At 39.9% G+C, this 19754-nt stretch overlaps 1 protein-coding gene across 1 annotated transcript in view; it reads right to left on the bottom strand.

Moving 5' to 3' along the window:
* The window catches only part of map3k5 (mitogen-activated protein kinase kinase kinase 5), an 87921-nt gene extending 68276 nt beyond the window's left edge, over window positions 1-19645 (bottom strand). Inside the window, exon 1 of the mRNA XM_026143641.2 lies at window positions 18694-19645. Coding sequence (XP_025999426.1) covers window positions 18694-19120 — 427 coding nt within the window. The 5' untranslated portion in view covers window positions 19121-19645. The remainder of the gene's footprint in view (window positions 1-18693) is intronic.
* Between the last annotated feature and the right edge of the window lie 109 nt (window positions 19646-19754).

The raw sequence follows: 19754 nt of genomic DNA, 5'->3' as shown, positions 1-19754 counted from the left end.
GGAAGAGCAATCAATTCTCGTAAATGTTTTGTATTTATAACACTTGACTAGCAGCATATGATGTTGTCAGTGCTTATTTCAGTCTAGTCTAATAATAGAGAACGCACTCTAGGTTTTACTTAGAAGCTGCTTATAATGGCGGTTACAAACTACCCTCTGATTTTAAATTCCAAAAATGAAAGCAACTGTTTGTTTGTGTCCTGCTTGAGCGGTTAAATCTGTCTACTCATGCAAACATTATTTTTTGTGTTCAGTTGGTAACCGATTCAATACTGATAACGTGCAACATCGCAGCAGGGATGTGTTCAGGAGTATTCTTGGGCTAAATTTTGATGTGGGGTGAACACAGTGGGTGGTAACAGTCACCACAGGCACACAACACAATCACTGACTATCCTGTAAATGGTTGGGGCATTGATTACTGCTTGCTCACTGTCATGTCAACGCAGCGCCATAACCATTTATATTGGAACTTGAGGTCTACCTCACTCTCTGCCGTCTTCTTCAACACAGTAAATGTCATTTCTCAGACCCCAACCCAAAAACAAAACACTTCACTGGATTGAAGAAGAGTAGAAGAAGGTAAAAGATAAAACAAAGGGATCGCAGAGGTTTTCTTGGGGAACTCGCTTCTTTAAGAAAAAATTTAAAAACTGTTAAAGCAATCTCCCTCAGTACCATCTGGTAATTCTTGCTCTGCAGCTTTGATGCTTCACAGAGGTACTTCTTGAGATCTCCAGCCCTGCAGGTCATGCTGCATGTGACAGGTCATAAAACCTGGGAAGTGCACAACAAGCTAGAACAGCAAAGTAAAGCATGCAACAGCTGCAATATCCCATGTTTAAACTGCCTGTAAGCGTTAACTTTCCCTTTTTATCACAATATCTCTCTACATTTGTTGGTCTTACAGGAATGCATTTTAACAGCACAGTCACCTCTTTAAATCCTAATAATCTTCTGAACTTTGACAACAATTAAAAAAGCTTAATATAAGCAAAGTTTGTTTAGAAAAAGCCCATTAGTCTTAAAGGCATGGCACGGCTTACATAAACAAAGCTTGAGTGAAAAAAACTATCTGATTGCATCTTATTCTGTATTGTAAAGCACTTTGTGAATTTTGTTCTTGAAAAGTGATAAATAATAAATAAACCTTCAGTCTGTTCACTGTGGTAGAATCTTCTTGCTATGGTGGAAGACAGAATGTATATTTTTAATAGAAGTTAGGGCAGCAGGGTGGTGCAGTGGTTAGCATTGTTACATCACAGCAAGAGGATTCAAATCCACCAGCTAAAGCCTTTGAAGTTTGCATACTCTCCCTGTGTTTGCATGGGTTCTCTCTGGATACTCTGACTGTCTCCCAGCCCAAGACATACATTGGGGTCGGCTTAATTAGCAATTCTAAATTGCCCATAGGTGTGAAAGAGTGATGGTTGTCTTTATCAGCCTTGTGGCAGACTGGCAACCTGTCTAGGGTGTATCCCGCCTCTCATCCTAACAGCTAGCACAGTTCCCGCCCCTTCGGCGAAACTGAAGCGGAAGAAGATTGGCGGAAGGATGATAGAAATGAGCAACTCTTCCCTTTCATGAACAGCTAGCTTACTTCCTCTTTTAATTCTTGCTGGTTCCAAGGAAGGCTTGGTTTCCCAGTACAGTTAATGATGCAATTACCGGTACTAAAAAGCAATGACAGCACAAATACTTTCAAGTAGCTTTTAAATTGCAATGTTAAAAGCATTTTGGCTAGTGTGGTACATTTTGTAATTGTGGATATTGTGGATGACATTACACAAGGAAACAGAGAACAATGGTAATCTGCCCTCACAGGAAAGTTGGAAAGTCAGTACTGGAAAGTGTTGCCTCTGCCTACTATACAGAATCCATAGCTCAGAGTCACAGACCCATTGCAACAACAGCGCAGGGACTTATAATCCTTATAAATATTAAAAATATTAAAAACAAAAGAAGTTCCAGATTCCAATTCATTGGAAGTGTTTCAGCTCGCAGGTTCATAGTAGGCTTTTTAAACCACATTAAGGACAATGATTCCAAATTTCAAAAGGCTGATAAACACAGCGACTGCATTTCAATAGCACAGGCTATGAATGTTTGTGAAGCGTGTTCAGATGCCATGATTACTTACCAATGCAACAGCAGAGTGAAACGCATGCCAATACAGCAGCAGACCTGCCAACATAGTGTTGACAGAAGGCTTCGTGAAGCCTGCAGAGGAGTTACTTGAGACTCCTCGTCACCCTTTTCGCATACAGTGGCATCTTTTCACCGCATCTGGTGTTTTACAATCACCTGGTATCACCAGTAAACTGAAATCTGTCTACATCAGTGAGAGATAAGACATGCAGAAAAAAATGTAAAAAAGAAATGAAGAGTAAAACATTCATACTGATGCCCTGATAATCCTGCTACACCTCCTACAGTTGGACCTGCCAGTGTGGACCAAAAGTAAATTGATTCCCTCGCCTACTGCTCAAAGCAGAGGAGGGAAAATAATTCAATACTCTGAACATACTCTCTCACAGTGTTTGACTCTCAGCAGCACTCGGCCTGGTGCTGTAGGTTCATCGGGCCTCAGGTGAGCAGCTCGGAGTGGAGGGCTTCGAATTTACTGGAGACTGTTCTGGTGTCTGTTGGCTTCTCTTTATGGATCCTTCCCAGCACTCTCCAGAGATCCTCCACCAGCTCCACATGCTCTTTCTGAAGAGGAGCTGGGGGATCAGCTCCATCTAAAATATTATGATCTAAAAAGCTCTGGAGCATTTTCACATGGATCTGGATCATTTCAGCAAAGCAGAGTCTCTTGTCTCTACTAGAGAGCACATGATTGGACACAGAGAAATCTATTTTAATGAGAGCAGGTTGTGGAGAAAAATAAACAATTGCTACCAGCAGCCTAAAATCATAAGCTATAAACAATACTGAGAGATTGTGTTTCAGCTATGCTATACATCCCTACAGCTGTAGATTAAGGTGACCTGTTTTGCTCACTCCCAGCTACATAATTTTATTTTGGACTCTTACAGGAACAGATTTGCATGATTCCCTACAACAAGCCCTCCCTCTAAGCTAACTTTCTTCTGATAGATTTGCCCCTTACAAACTTAAGGTGTGAACATCAGATGGATAGGGCTGCTGTGCTCAAAGCCAAAACTCAATAAAGTGAGCTCTGTGTATAGATATATAGATTAAATAATTAATGATTTATCAAGGCAGCTACAGATACAACATGTAAAACTAAAACATTAAATCTACATACATCAAACAAGTACTGGTGGCTTTCTAGAAGGAAAAAATGTACATTTCAAGTGCTGATTTACAAGGACTACAACACTTTTTAAATTTATATTAAAGCTGGATTGCAAAACTTGACTCTTTATTTGAACTTAGAAGTGAAGATTTGAAAATGAACTTCTTAACGCAGTCAGTATCACGCTTCAGTTCACATCAGCTGTCAGAAGGTGAAGGGTGAACTACATCAGATCCCAGGACAGCTGTGTGCAAAGTCTGACCCATTCTTCTTGAATAATCTTTCCGAATCATTATCTGAACCTCCCACTGTATTTCAGAGCTTTAAATATTTACTGCTGATAACTACTGAACCTCTGTAGCCACTTCATAAAATGTGTACATCATTAGAAAAAAAATTGCTGCCCAGAAATCTGCCCAAAAATGAAGGATATCGTTAATAATCATTAAAGATATTGATCTATAAATCAAATTAAAGGTGAATAAATGTGAATATTGGTATCTATCTAATCCCAAAGATGCTGTATAAGCTTGTACTGGCACATTGGAAACTTTAGTAAGTTGCAATGCAAGAGTGATTTCAGTTCACCACAATTGTTCCATTACATTTCATGCGTCCTACGTCATCTAGCCGGGAAAGAGGAGGATACAGTGTTTGCATGTGTTGGTATGTGACCTTACTTTGACCTGATAATATTCCATATTTATGAAAATGCCGTTGACTTGTCATGATTGAAGAAATGCGATTACTGTAGCGGTTTATGCCTCGGTCACTCACGGACCAACGGCAAGTTTGACTCTACCAAGAGAGATAGTAACAGCGCTGGCACAGTGAATAACGCTTCGTTACCATCTATTACATAACAGCTACATATAAGAAGTTGTAACCATAGCGACTGTGAGGAAAACTGCTTTGAGTGATGTTAGTGAACCGAAGCCATCAGTGTGCATAGTAGTTGAGGTTTTTTCCCCTGTATGTCTAATGGAAAACAAGGTAAACAGACTCGTATTAGTGGAGCAAAGTGCAGCTGGAGTTTTACCCTGAAGCCCATCCTACACAGAGGACAGGCAGATGCTTAGAAATATCATCTCCATGCTGCTCTGGAAATATCCCTTGAAAAGGAACCTTCGAGAGCATAAAGTCCAAACAGTCTGCCAACTTTCCAGGAACAGCAGAGGATGCTTGTGGTGCTCTTGCATGCTGGGCCAGTGTGATGTTTACCTCTGGTGTTTCAAACGATGTTTAGCTCTTTAGCTGTCAGGTTGCAGAGACAAACAGGATTAAAAGCTTCAGACTTGTTTATTTGGTGTCATACAAAAGGTATTGCTCAACGAATTACTGCAGTTAACCGTGTTCTCAGACCACAAGTGTTTATACTGTAGCCATTCTGAGCTGCCACACCTAAACGCAGTATAAAAAAAAGGAACTTTTGTACTGCGTTTCTCTGTAAACTTTTATTTTGATCTGTCTATTGCCTAAAGGCACCATTGAGCTACACAGTGTGTTTTAGATTTTTATCTTTTATGCTAAGCACATTGAGTTTACATGCAATGAAATGCGCAATATAAACATGACTGACACTGACAGAGACAAAAAGCTCCAGAGGGGTGTTCTGTGCTACAGATTAAATAAACAGGGGATCACAATGGCGTGTTATAGACTGAAAACTTGGCTTGAGTTGATTAAACAGATAAAAATAATGAGTTATTGAATTTAGTTTAAGTTTGATTAGGTTTTCTTGTTTTGGTGTCTTTTTGTTTTAAGTCCAATTTATCGTATTTGTTTGTTTTTCCTGTTTTTTTTAAAAAATTGTATTTATTTTACTGATCTATGGTTTTGTAAAGCACTGTGGCCACCCTTGTTGCTTACGAATCTCATAATCAAAATTTATATTGACATTAAAAGAAACCTTTCATGATTTTCTTATTTTACGTATTACACACCCAGGATCTCCTTTTTCGTTTGGATACCTTAGTATGGTTATCTCATACTTAACCATACTAAGGCAGCCAATCAGATGACAGTTGGCCTAAAAGGAGGCTGGACTTACAGGAGACAGTGGACACAAGGAATGACAAATGAATGGATTGTTAATGATGCAAAGCTGATCTATTTCCATATAAGAGCATAGCTTCAAATAAGTGAAATGGATCCATTATAGGAACTTACAAACAACTCCACACTAATTGCTTTTTAGTTTTCCTGTATGAAGCACTAAAATAAAAATTGTAAAAAATTAGCTGCGTTTATATGTGAAAATGAAGTTTTCACAAATGAACTCCACAAGTTGTTGAATCCTGTAGTAATTTGTTTCTCATATACAACAGATAGCCATCATTCTCACTATTGTAAGTAGTCTATTGGGTGTGGTGTAGGGTTCAGCACACCCACTGAATTCATGTGATTACTTGCACTACACTCATATGGGTATAATTAGACATTACACAGAGTTTGAAGAAAACTAAGCTATCGACCAGCTCCTATCTGACTGTGCTGGTTAGTGGTCTTACACGCATCTTTGCTGAGTAATCGAGAGATTTCAGAGTTGAAGTGCAGGTGTAAAAAATCAGCTTTAAAAGTGATGCACAATTCCAGGTAGTAACAAGGCAGTGCAAGTTAGTTCCTTAGGGAGTCTCCATTAGTCACATGGAATAAAATTTTTACAAGTTTATTTTTATTCTTTTGTTTATTCTTGCAGGAGAATACAGAAAAACTGCCTTTTTCCCTCAAAATAAACCCCTAATACTGGTGAAAAAAGACCATTCAAGTCTTTCTGCTAAGCTTTTCTGTTTACAAATACATTTCTTCTCCCACAGGAGAATATGGGACATATGAATGGATATTCAGTCATCTGACACCTCACCTAGCAGCAAGAGATTAATGTTCCCTTTATTTTTAGACCCATGTGCTTGAAAGAAACAACCCAGAAAAAAAGATCATGATGCAGGAAATGAGACCCGCCTGCCAGTCGCACGACTCTCCTGGCAGTCAGCTCCTCTTTACCTTTGCTCCACTTTGTTGCCTTTTCACTCACTGAGATATTTTACAAACCACAGTGCAATGGCCCCCGAAGGGAAAACAGCTGAGAACAGAATGTGAATTCATCTACCGCTGACAAGCACGCTGGGAGAGACCTGTGCTGCAGTGCAAGCTGTCCCGACATGCCTACTTGATGTACTTCCTTGCTGTTGTTCAGTGAAACAGAATCATGTTATTGTCTGGTAAACAATTCCACTTTATCTCACTTGCTTCGCGTGACAGGACTGAGGAACTGTTGTGGTTGTTTGCAGAGTGTTGCATGGAAATAAAACGGCACCAGGCAGAAATTAGTGTATAAATACACCTGAAGACCTGGAAAAGTGAACTAGATAAGAAATTTTCCATCTGAAACAGCAGAAACATCAGACACCAGCACGACTGATAAACATTTCCTGACATGATTTCTTGGTATTTTTAGACCTATTCTTGAAAATGTTAAGGGTTCCTGCATTTTTTCCTTTTTTAAACTGGAGATATCAGGGGTATGACATCACATGTACTGGTTTTGAAGGACTGGAAGGAAACTTTAAAACCTTTTGGGTGCATACTGAGATACTTTGTCTAATTTCACATGGGCCACTATTATTTTATGCAAATATTCATGCACAATGCCTTTATACAATTAAAAAAAAGAAAAAAGACAAATTTAACCCAGCAGCTGCCCACTTCGCCTGTTGTTACATGAAGTTGCTGAATGTTATTTACTTTCTACGGTGTCTGGTAGTCACTTCACTGCTAATCGATGCCTGTGTGGAAACCCCTTAAGACTCATTGGAAGTAGTAACATTCATTAGTGTTGTTTTCAGTTGTGTTTAGATATTAATCGTGGATGTGCAATGTGGTTTCCAGTGTTTGTTTACCCAAGACCAGTGTTAAGGTTTAGCCAGCTACAGGTCATCACAACTAAGCCTTCAGTAGTGATTAATCATGTTCAGCTGTGGCTTTGCAGTGACTGCTGAATGGTAACGGGCTGAGCGTCGGTTCTCAAAGTAAAAATGCCTTGTTGATGCCAGAGGTCAGAGGAGAACAGCCAGACTTCTATAAGCTGATAGGAAGGCAACAGGAACTCATATAACGACTTGTTACGACAAAAGTCTGCAGAAGAGCATCTTTGAATGCACAGCACAGAAAACCGAGGCTACAATTTGCATGAATTCAACAAAATTGGAGCACAGAATATTGAAAAAAGATGATCTGATCTAGAGCTGGGCGATATGAGATTTTTTCATATCACGATATGTTTTTTTCATTTCAGGCGATAACGATATCTATCACGATATAAGCCAAATAACTATATTTGTAAGATTTAAATGTGCCGTTGTTCACAAGTAAAATGTGAAATAATCAGCAGCTTGTTTTTAAATATTTATTTCCCATAATAAGTTCAACAGGGTAGATGTACTTAAGGAACATGAGACTTTTTCAGATAAATAAAGGCAAATATTGCAAACTACACAAAAGGCAGCCGCTAAAGCGTTTAAGTTTCAAAATAGAACAAATGAAACAGACTAAATTGTCAATTCCACTTAGAAACAAAATATTAATTCTAAAAATAAATCTTAGTTTGTTTTACAGAAGAACAGACAAAACTGACTAACTTTTGTCAATATCAAATAAACTGAGAACTAAAAGGAAATTCTCAATCTCTCCTTGTTGTATAGCTGAGCTTTTCAAACAGTTTTAACAGTTACTTTAGTCTGACAAAAGCCGAATGACGAATTAGCGCTTCCAGTCAGAGACTGAGGCTACGTCCACACGTACACGGGTATTTTTGAAAACGGAGATTTTCCGTTTTCGTTTTAAAAAATAATCCCGTTCACACGTAAAGGCAGAAATGAAGGAAAACGCTGCTATGAACATGCCAAAGCAGCAGGTGGCGCTAGATTCCTAACCGTGCAGAAATATTGGCCAATCAGAAGTCTAGAAGCCTCGGTGGGAAAAAGTAAACAAAGCTGGGGCATAGAAGCAGAACCGAGTCGTATGTGTGGACGGACAGTAACTGTGTGTATATGTAAGCATTTAAACACTGCAGAGAGTAGAATTAACAGTAACAGTATTGTAGAAATTCATTTCACCGAAACAATAACGCGGCGCACAGTGTGACGCATGCACCAGTTTATTGTATTTCCAGACTTGCTTTCGGCACAATTTACAGTGCACGCTACTCTGTTTTTTGTCAGACTTGAAATAGCCGAAATACCTTCACACTACGGAGCTTCTATGGCTCTTCCGTTCGACAATCTCTCTGGCATTGGAACCATCATCGGTTTTCTCTTCGGTCACGCTCGGTTGATTTTTCTAGTCGGCACACTCATTTCCTCCATTATGCGCTGGCTGCTTCCCAAACAAACACACGTGCGGCTTGGCACTTTTTTTCTTAAGAGGACAAGAGCGGCGAGGTCTATCGCGATAGCTTAATTTCTCTATCGAGTAAAAGTTATATCGCGATACATATCGTTATCGTTCTATCGCCCAGCTCTAATCTGATCTGAGGAGTCAGTATTTCTGCTACACCATTCAGATGTTAGGGTCAGAATCAGGTGTAAATAACAAAAAAAGCACTGATCCATCTTGTTTTGTATCAACAGTTGGTTGATTCAAGGCAGTTTCCTGTAATGGTGTGGGGCGCACTTTGGGCCCATTTGCACCAACCGAGCATCGTATCCATCTTCTGTGGCAGCTTCTGACCCCACAGTCACCAGATCTCAGTCTATTAGAGCACCTCCAGCATGTGTTTCAACAGCTCAGAAATCTGCAGAACCTGAGTGACCCAAATCTTTGATTCTAGCACCTTGCTGAATCTATGCCACAAAAAAAATGAAGGCATCTCTGAGGGCAAAAAGGGGCCCAAAGCAGTACTAGCAAAGTGTACCTAATAAAATTCCCAGGGACTCACAATCTCGCTCCATCATTCAAAAACACGACTGTCTACTAACTACGAAAAAAACAAAAGAAAACACTGCACTACAGGTTCAGGATACATCTTTTTTGTTTGTGGGCAGTGGTTACCTTCACCAGCCTTCACATGGACAGATAAAAATTACACTGCATTAGAGCAGGGCGATATGACCAAAAATATTTATCACGATATACAGTTGAAAATTTGCGATAACGATATAACTGACGATTTAATTGACACTAGACAAAATACTTTACAGCTCCACGACTTTATTAGTGTAAAAAAAACAAAACATCAATGTATTTTCACTTAAACAAGCAGCTGTTTTTTATGTGCATTAAAGTTATATAAAAAATTAACAGTGCAAATGCAAATTCCTTGCTGACAGTTTAACCAAAAGGCATTTCCAGTGGAAACTGGCCGACATATCCTCAGCATAACCATGTATAATATCCACAAAACTTAAAAAGACGTTATACACACACAATACGGTAATGTTATGTTGAAGCACAGTACGTATCACTCCGCGAGGCGCCTGCCTACGATAGCCGTAATGCTTCAACAATCCATCAATCGGTGCGGGTTCGTAGCTTAGCAAAGTCGTACTGAAACATTTGACAGATTTCGAGCGCCGTGTACGACATAAAATTGTTTCGAGGTCAGTAAACACAACCAGAATTCATACATAAGGCACACGGGATTTATAAGGGGCACTGTTGATTTTCAGAAAAATCAAAGGATTGATTTTAAGTGTGCGGTATTTTCCAAAAAACACGGTAATAACGACGGCCCGCTAGCATGCTCTACCAGAAATAGTGCTTTGTTGTGTATCTGACGGACCAAAGCTAAGTTCCACACCACTGAAGTTGCAGTATTTTTACAAACCAGTTCTGGTTTATCTGTTTCATTCAACAATCCGCTTTTGCCCTTCTTATTCTCTATCGCCGTCATGTGCTAATGAAAACAAAGGCACTGCGCATGCGTGTTTAACCCATATTCTATCGCCATATTTCATTTTCTTATCGTTGCCCAACATTATACCGGTATTACCGTGAACGGTATGATATGGCCCAGCCCTACACTGCATAATATAAAATAATAAGAAAATGATATTAAAATATAAAGACTTCAAGTAATTTTTCTTGTAAGATGTGGTTGGCATCCTCGAGCTAGACTAGATATGAAATTCAAACTAAATATGGAAATTAAAAAAAACTTTACCGTTGTCTTTACAGAAACACCTCTTGACTCTAATATATGCGCACAATTTTTTTTGTTTTTTTTTTAAACTGCCAACAAAAACTATTTTCTTTCACGCAAAAACACCCATGCAGTTTTGCATACATGCTGTGACCTTTGCGGTGGGTATGCAGAATCAAAACAAACCAGACAAAAGCTGCATACTGCATGTGAGAAAAGCAACTGCAAAGACAGATGAGTAAAACACACCTCCGCCGGAGCCTGGTTACAGCGTTATTATTAGACTCTGTATTGTGAACTTGTTGCATGCTGCCAAAGGTTTTCTAGTTGGAAAAAAAATAATGTAATAACAGCTGTTCTACTAGAGAAAAGAAACCACTGGTATCAAACCCACCCCCAAAAATCAAATAAATGCAAAATACAACCAGACTATTCTCATAGCTCTTAGGCTGTTCACTGCCTTATCATGATACTCAAACTGATAAGACAGAGTTCCCTGTCACGCACCATTGGTTTCTAAAGACAACCCTACCCACTCCTGCTGCATTTCACCTCAAATGAACCCTGATGAATCCAAATGGGAGCTTTGATATTCGGCTACTCCACCTCCTGTCCTATTTCTGGTGATCACTTCTGAGATATAAGCAGGATTTTATACAGCACTTACACTTATTCCAGCTGATAATACTGCATAGAAGGATGTGGGGTATAGTCATTGTCATGCATGTGAAGAAGAAGCTGCTTTTGATTCTGAACTAGCCTTTCCTTCCTTCCTTGAAAAGAAAAGAAAAAAACTTGTTAAAAAGCATTTGCACTTCTGCCTGGAATCTCCCACAGAGGTGAAGGCAGTCCTCCCCAGAGGCCAGCAAATGGCCCCTAGGCTAATTCCTCCTAACCTTGTGCCGCCTAACCTCTGAAAAGCAGCCAACCACTAGCGTAAACAGAAGGGAAGATAAACAACTTAGCAAAGGGCCAGCTGATGGGATTTCAGGGCAGTGCGGATTCACAGTCAGGAATCTTGAGTGTACATTCTTGTGCTGGATAAGAGACAGTGTCTGCTGGCGCCCGGCAGTGTTGACACTGGACAAAGCTGGACGTCACCCATTGTGCAAGGATTGCATCTGTGCTCCATTTCCGTCCACTTTTTCAGACTACAGTTTGCTTACAGTTTGCTTTGCTAGTTACAGTAGTTCACCAAATAGCCATGTGAGAAGCATTTCCTATTTTGTGACTTTACACTGCTGAACAACACTATCATGAGACCAGGTCACCTCATTGTTCGCTGCTTGTTGTTCACTTCTGCTAATGTTTATTACTGACATTTAAATGATTAATCAATAACTCTAATAAACATTAACTTTTAACAGAACAAATCAAGATTGAGGATTTGCTATGCAGTGGTGTTTACATTTGCCTGCTATGTTAAAGCTTCCTGGTTTGAGACTAGGAGGAGGATTGGTTTCGACACCACGAGACATTTACAATAATACAAACAATATCAGCAACAAAACTGTTTGCAGTTCCTACAATAACATAACTGTAAGAAAGAAATGGTTTGTGTTTGTGTACCAGAGGCCCGAGGGTTTGAGGGTTCTGTGCAGTAACTTCGCTGTTTTTAGTGCGTGGAATCTGCTGGAGCCACTGTTCCAGAGTTACAGCTCCTACTCCTACTGCTGCTACTACCACCGGGACCACCTTCCACATCTGCTCCAGCTGATCCTTCAGCTCCTGCTACCTCCACTCTGTTTTATCATGCTCCTTCTTTCTGATGTTTCCTTCTGCTGGGATTGCCACATCTATCACAACTGCAGTTTTCTGCTTCTTGTCAGCCATCACTGTAGCTGCTTGGCTGGCATGCAACTGTCTGAATTTTACTTAAAGTTTGCATTATTAGGGGCAAGTCTGATTTGGCCATGTTTGTGGCATTGATGCATTTTGGAGCGTTGTAATGGATATGTCTGACAAATGATGTCTTCTTTATGTTATGGCAGAATGTTTGTTTTTTTTTTAACTTGGACTAATTTGCAAGTAGATGTTAGGATTTTCATTGGGAGTGACCAGGATGGACAAGATTAGAAATGAGTCCATCAGAGGGACAAAGTTAGAGAGCGGTTGGACATGTGCAGAGGAGGGATAGTGGATATACTGGACAAAGGATGTTGGAAATGGAGCTGCCAGGCAAGAGGAAAAGAAGAAGACCACAGAGAATATTCATGGATGGACTGAAGGAGGACATGCAGAGAGTTGGTGTGACAGACAGGGTGAAATGGAGGCCGACGATTTGTTGTGGTGACCCCTAAATGGAGCAGCCAACAGAAAAGGAAGAAGCAGTTTTACAGTTTATGAATGCTAACAATACTACCTCATGTTAACTGTATAACTTAGTATTCCACCTTCTCATCCAAATGTGGTTATCTCTACCTTTTACAGAAAGTCTATCATTTGTAGATGCTAAGGTACTTTCTGTTTTTTTTTTCAACCTCATTCACCTTGGTGCTCCATTATATACTCCTCTTCTCAATACTACTACATTGTAAACTGGGCAGCATGAAAACAATTTGTGAGCTAGATCTGCGTTGGCTGAGTGGTGCTGTGTGTGTGTGTGTGTAATGGAGTGGTAAGCAAACACTCAGGTTCAGGTAGAGCAGCTTTTAAAGTGCTCAGGAATTGTTCACAAATTCAATGTGCACCCTATAAATGACACAGTGGTTTAGTGTAATGATCAACAAGAGGGATAAAGCTCTACATACCACAGCTATGACCCAGCACACAAACACACGAACAGGTGCGCCATTTGATCCCTGGCAAATACTACAGTATTAACTGCTGCACTTTCAACACTGTAAAAAGTGTTTCGAAACAGGACGCATCAAGTTGTCGCACTGCTGCCAAGCAGTCGCTGCTCAACAAACTGAGTTAAAAACATAAAACGAGTTTCTGATTCCAAAACAGATGATCAGAGTTTAGCATGTGCGTGAGTAGAGAAAGAAAGCCATCATCCATGAAGCTCAGATACTATGAATCACCATGGCAACAGATAAATAAAGAGCAGAGACTTCATTTTATTCCAGTGGACCGAGGAATATGAACACGTGTCAGCATGGGCTGCGATTTTTATTTGAAAAACGGGACTTTTAATCAGCTTGGGCCACTCTGCCAACGTTATACATGAGTAAGAATTTGATATAAAATATATAATTTATTTATACTGTCTGTGATAGTCCTATACTCAATTGGATTTTTTTTTTTTTATTGGATGAAACTGAAATCCTCATTTTGTCATTTAATTATTAAATCTAATAATTCAGGTGTAATTTGACACAAAGAAAAGGTATGTGACTGGAGATATGGAGAAACAGAGACACAGTTTAGTGATGGACATGTGATATTTGTTACCCAGATTGCTATAGACAATCCACCCGCAAGTCAGTCTTTATTAAATAAAAACTGTTTTTGCAGCAGTCTACGGCCACTGCATTTTCTCAGTAATTCAGGGAAGTTTAAACCTGATTTCTCATAAAGAATTTCATTATTTCTGCCATTACCGGATAAAAATGCTTAATGAGATTTACAGAAAACCTCTGCTTTAATGCTCCCCAATTTAACCATTTCTAATTTGATCTAATATGAGCCATCACTCATAGATAATGCCTCTCTTATAGATGTAGCAGAGGTGTTTTACTCAGTTCCTGGCAGCCTAATATTACAAATTCACATTTTTTTAATGAATGACTTACCGATAAATCTTTACAAACATGTTATAAGAAATGTCTCAGCTTTTGTAGACTCTGGTCTCATAAATTTAAGATATTTTAGTATTGTTTTAGAAGGTTGAAAGACTTTAAATCAAGAATGTTTGCTGATCTTTTACATATATTTTTGGTTTGATGTGTTTGTGAGACTGATTTAGGCAATTTTCAGTAGAAAACATGTCCAAGTTCAGATTTTGAATTTGTTGTTTGACATAATTTAATGACTGAATCTGAAACTATTTTACTCACAGTCAGAACGTCTGAAGCCAGCATTTAAAAAGTAACTTTAAAATACATTTAGTTTTGCTTTAGTCATTTCAGCCTCAACTTTACGCAGATATTCACATCACCGCCAAGGTCCAACTGTGACAGTCATTTTTCCATCAGTGTGACTGATTACAACACAGAAATGAGTCAGAAACATGGAGACTATAAGTGCTACAGGATTCTCATAATTAATCTGCAATATGATCGCTGTCTCTGTACTTATTGATTATAAAAGCAGTCGTGTAATTTACATAGAATGGTGAAGAAACATCTAACCGACGTTTCAGTGTTTGTAAAAATGGAAACTCCTGTCAAATAATTTGCTTCACTCTGAGCTTTGATAGCGACTTTATGTATGAAGAAATGAATCGGAGTATCAGCAGATGGTTCAGGTACGGGAGGGGAGGAAGAGTCAGGGAGAAACAGAAGAAAACCTGCCAGCGAGCAAGTGGCATTCTTAGAGTTTGTCACCCAGTTGACTGACTCAGAGTTTAAGTTGAACTACCTTCTGAAACAGAAAACTCTTGTCTCAGGGTGAGCAGCCTCAGAGTCCTTAGCTAAAGCTTCTTTCACTTCAGCCTCTGCCAAAGATATCAAGAGAGAAACAACTCAAGCACTGAATCCTGATGACTTTGTGTCTCAAGTATAAGATGGGCCATCACTGAGGCTGGTACTCCAGACTGGGGGCTGAGAATCAGGCTAATCACAAAAAATAAATAAATAAAGGAAACACATTCCCTGAAGTCTGATATACGCATCCTGTCAAAAGGACAGATGAAGATTATCTCATGGGCTAAGGGAAAGCATATATTTAAAAACAACAACCGGGAACTGAGAAAACATAAAAAAGATACAGATAAAGACTGTTTTTTTTTGTTTGTTTTTTTATTTAAGATGTTTTAAATAAGTTATTCAATTTTCAACAGCCTCAATTAGCTGACAGAAATGTGCACATTTGTTTGGATAGAATTAATGGTCTAAATTCTAAAACCATTCAAGTGAAAACTCATATCCACCCATCTACAGCATAGCTACTCAGGAGAGGCAGTGGGATGAGAAACATGGCAGTGAGGGCATACCTGCTTCTTTTTTGCGATAGTTATAATAATAATAAAAGTTGTGTGTATATCAAAATCAGCAGGATGATGAAGTATGAATTTTTGCTTCACATTTTACTTCTCTGATTTTGTCCTTTCTGTAATTATTAGTTACTTGTGCCCAATTATCTGCTAACATGCTGTATTTTTTTTAATTTTTTTTATTTTAGATTAAATGACATTTGCTGCTTAATTTCACACTTGGCTCAAAATTGACATCTTATAAAGGAATATGACACATAATACAAATGATTTACTGAAAATGTAATTCAGCGTTTTCTACACAGATGTTAGTTTGTAAGATTTCATGTGTATTTGGAATTTTTTTTTATGTTTATTTTTGTACCCAACTGAGAAAACAACGTAATCTGTGATCAGTTTACTAGCAGACAACGTGCTCTCTATTATTTTAAAAGTCCGATCACTGCTGGCAAACCAACCTTGGCCCTTCCCTCCTGTGTTTTACCTACAGACTGGCTCACTGGCCAGGTTGAACTCAATATTAATTAGTTGCTTCTCCAGAGAGGCTTCTGTCACACAGTTGGATGCACTCCAACTCCACTCTCTTGTACTGCAAATGGCCTTGCTCTGCTTTGGAGATCTGCTGTGAAATTTACTGCGGATGCAGAGCAGAACAAGGACCACTATAATCTCGTATAGTTCCGTGACAAATTCCACACATACAGTAAGTATCTGAATTTTGAAAACACTGATAGGTACATATGTAATCTATTCACATCTTACTCATGTTTTTTTTTCCTCCCCCCACTTATGTTGGTTAATATCATGTGATCAGTGGTGTGAGTAAGATAGGCACAGCTACACAAATCTGACTTCAAATCTGAATTCTGACTCCATGAATAACTGGGCTGTAGTGACCAAAATTCCCAGTGATAAGATACGGTTAGCTATCACTGTTGCCAAACTTTTGCATCTACACTTCCTGTGTTTCATGTCCTGAGGGTTTCACAATCAGACTCTGCCATCTTTCAACCAAATACCCTCTTTGTCCACAGCATCATGCGGGGAGGACATGTAAGGACAGTCAGGAACAGCTTTTCATTGTATCAGAAGCAGACAAATGACAGAAACCAACAAGCTCACTCAAGTTTTTTGTTTCCGGTCTTTCATCTGCAGGAGGATAATGAAGAAGTGGTGTGTGAGTGAACAGATATAGCAATGTGTGTCTGGGAAAATGCCACAGCCCTCCCCTGTGTATTATGAGAAAATTCCACGGTAGCTCAGAGGAAAAAGACCAAACAAAACACTGGGAACATGATGTGTTTGTACAGCCAATAATATGAGAAGCAAGAAGCATGTCGAGCATGGAACAAACAATACACCTGTCTGCCTTCACTAGTAGGCTCTGATGTTGGCAATATAAGTGCTGTTACTGCAACTAAATATGGTTAATTCAGCTCTATCTATATCAGTTTATAATCACTACATTGCTATAGTTGGATAAAAATGTTATTAAATATACTTTTTCTATGCTACTTTTTGCATAATATTAAGAATTTGTTACATTTTAACTCTAAATTTTGCACAATTATAATATGTTCATAAGCACCTTGGTGGGGTTGCTGACCTTGTGTCCTGATTTTCATTACTTTTTGACAGTTGTTGCTAAGATTTGTGAGGCGGCTGGGTAGTGCATCGTTTAACACACTCTCCCTTAGCTTGGCGTGTCCTTCTACAGTGCAAACATATTATTGTTGGGTTGAACTGGTTGGGAACTTGTTGGGTCTAAACTGGTCATAGGTGTGGATTTAAGTACAAATGGGAGTGGAATTGTGACCTGGCCAGTTACCCGCCTCTCACCAAATGTCAGCCAGGATTGGCTCCAGCTCCCTGTGAGCTTAGCTGGATGAGTGGTTAAGAAAATAGATGGACCTTTAATTAGTGACTTCTAACCACTGTGACCTTAGAATTGATGCTTTTGTTTTAAAAAAATATCGTTTTTTTACCCAGTGACTTAATCTTAGTTTTGTTACTGTTAACACTGATGCAATTACCATTAATAAAACAGATATTTTCTTTTAGGAATTTTCTAGGTCTTTTATAATAAGGAAAAAAACCTGCATACTGCATATTGACTTTTATATATGTTGATCTTTTTATAGCTCCTGTCAGGTAAACTCTTTTTACTATATTAATAACGAGTCAAGCAATGATTGTGTCTTTAGGCTACCAGAGTTTGACAGTAACCCCCCTCAAAAAGAAAAAAGAAAAACCCAAAACAAAATTAGCATCATTTGCAGAGATGCCACTGTTTGAAAGGCTTTGATGTGTCACACTGTTTTATATTTACAATATCTGCTGAACACGTACTGATACAATCTTAATGAAATGCAAACACTGGCTGCTGTTTCTGGCTCTCAAACAGAGAGATCAGCCATGTGCATTATAGTTTTGTTTTTCATGACTTAACCAAACCTTTTCAGTAGTATTTAGAGCCAACTGCTACATATACAACATGAATTAGAGATGGAAAGTGCTTTCTATCAAGGGATTCAAGTTAGCAGATTCCAGTGGAAAGACCAGGCTTGTGGCTCAAACTGTGACACTGAAGCACAATGCCGAACCCCACAATGGAAGAGGGGAAACTAGCCATAGGAGGGGGAACTCTAGCAATAATCCCCACATTAGTGGAGCAAATGATACAACTTCTCAGCAACTATTGTTCAATGAGTTCCAGCTTTGTTCATTTAAGTATACATACCACTGTGATCTAAAGGAAGCAACATCAAGCCATGACATGCAGAGCAATGGGATGTATTTAAGGAGTCCAGAGCAACCTGTCCTGCAGGCACAGTTTCCAACAACAGAGGTGATGCAGTAAACGTGATTTTCGAGCCCCTGAAAGGAATTTAGGGGAGAGGTTCTTGTGCTACTCTTTCATGAATTAAATGCCATTCCTGGGTCACTGAGCTTTAGTGAGGTCCACTGTGGCTTAATCATTATAATGGAGAGCAAAGATTAAGCCGAAAAAATCAATTTAGAGGATTGATCTAAAATCCTAACAGGCTGCCGTTAAGGCTAAAAATGACCTCATCTAATAATCACGTAATAATCACTTTTATAAAATGTTTGTCTTCTCACTTGCTGAGGGCGGTTTGGGAAGCTTGTTGTGGGTGGATGTGGAAAGATTTATAAGCCTTTCTTCACTTGACTCACCTGCGTTGTAGAACCTGTCCAGCACGGCGGTCTCCCCGAAATCCAGTTTACCAAAGTTCACTGTCTCTAGCTTGCTGCCCACAGACTCGCAAGCGTCCTTCAGACACTGCAGGGCCATGCTCTCATGATTATTCTGTTGGCTGGCCTCTCCGTTCACCACATAGGCCACTGTCACCGGCCTGCTTTTGCAAGACTTTCCGGTGGACAGCAACCCTCCGGTGTCCAAAGGGCAGCTCCCGGAGATCGGGCTAAGTCCCCCACCTCCAGCCCCGGAATCATGCCAAAAAGTCCCGGCTGCGGGGATTCCACAGGCACCACCACCACCACTGCTGTTGACGCTTGTATTTTCCCCGCTGAGGTTCTCTCTGCCGGGGCCAGCACCAAAGGAAGGTACCGCTAAAGAGATCCCGTCCTGGTCTTGATTCATCTTTCTTCAAGTGTCTTTTTAAAGTGGGGATTTCGATGAGTGGCTTCTCCACCAGTCCTCCATGGAGAGCCAGCGTTACGCACGGCGGTTACCCATGGAGCCTCTGCAAAGGCACGACGTGCAACTCTGCTCCTTCCACACAGGTAAACAGTCTGTTAGGAGCAGAGGTGCAGCTTCACATCATGCTGCATGACTGCCATTGATTGCACGCTTGCAAAACACGCGAATAGGGGCTGCAGGTGGACCGAAGTCACGACGATATCCGAAGAGAAAACACAGGAGGAAAAGCCACCAAATCCGCGCATTCCGTCTCAGCCGTCGTAACAAATTCACATACTTCTCAAAGTTGAGCAACACAGCCACTGTTAGTGCAGCAACGCCCACGGGATCCACAAATGTCACACCGAGTCCAACTTAAGCTCACTTTAAATCCTCCGATCAGCGCAACGTCTTCTCAGCGCTGAAAAGAGAAAGCACACCGCGCACGCAGTCAAGGTGCCTTCATGTGTAGACAGACCCTGCCCAGTTTCCACTGTTATCTTCGAGGCCAGACTCACGCTCTGGGCGGAGAGACGATACTCGGAGCCTGGGTTAGTGGGGCGGGGACACGATGACCATATGTGGAGTTGTGTAC

The sequence above is a fragment of the Astatotilapia calliptera genome, chromosome 15 (genome assembly GCF_964374335.1).
Source record: "Astatotilapia calliptera chromosome 15, fAstCal68.1, whole genome shotgun sequence".
NCBI lineage: Eukaryota > Metazoa > Chordata > Actinopteri > Cichliformes > Cichlidae > Astatotilapia > Astatotilapia calliptera.
The sequence above is the reverse complement of the archived record's forward strand: the minus strand, read 5'-3'. Positions and strand labels throughout refer to the sequence as shown.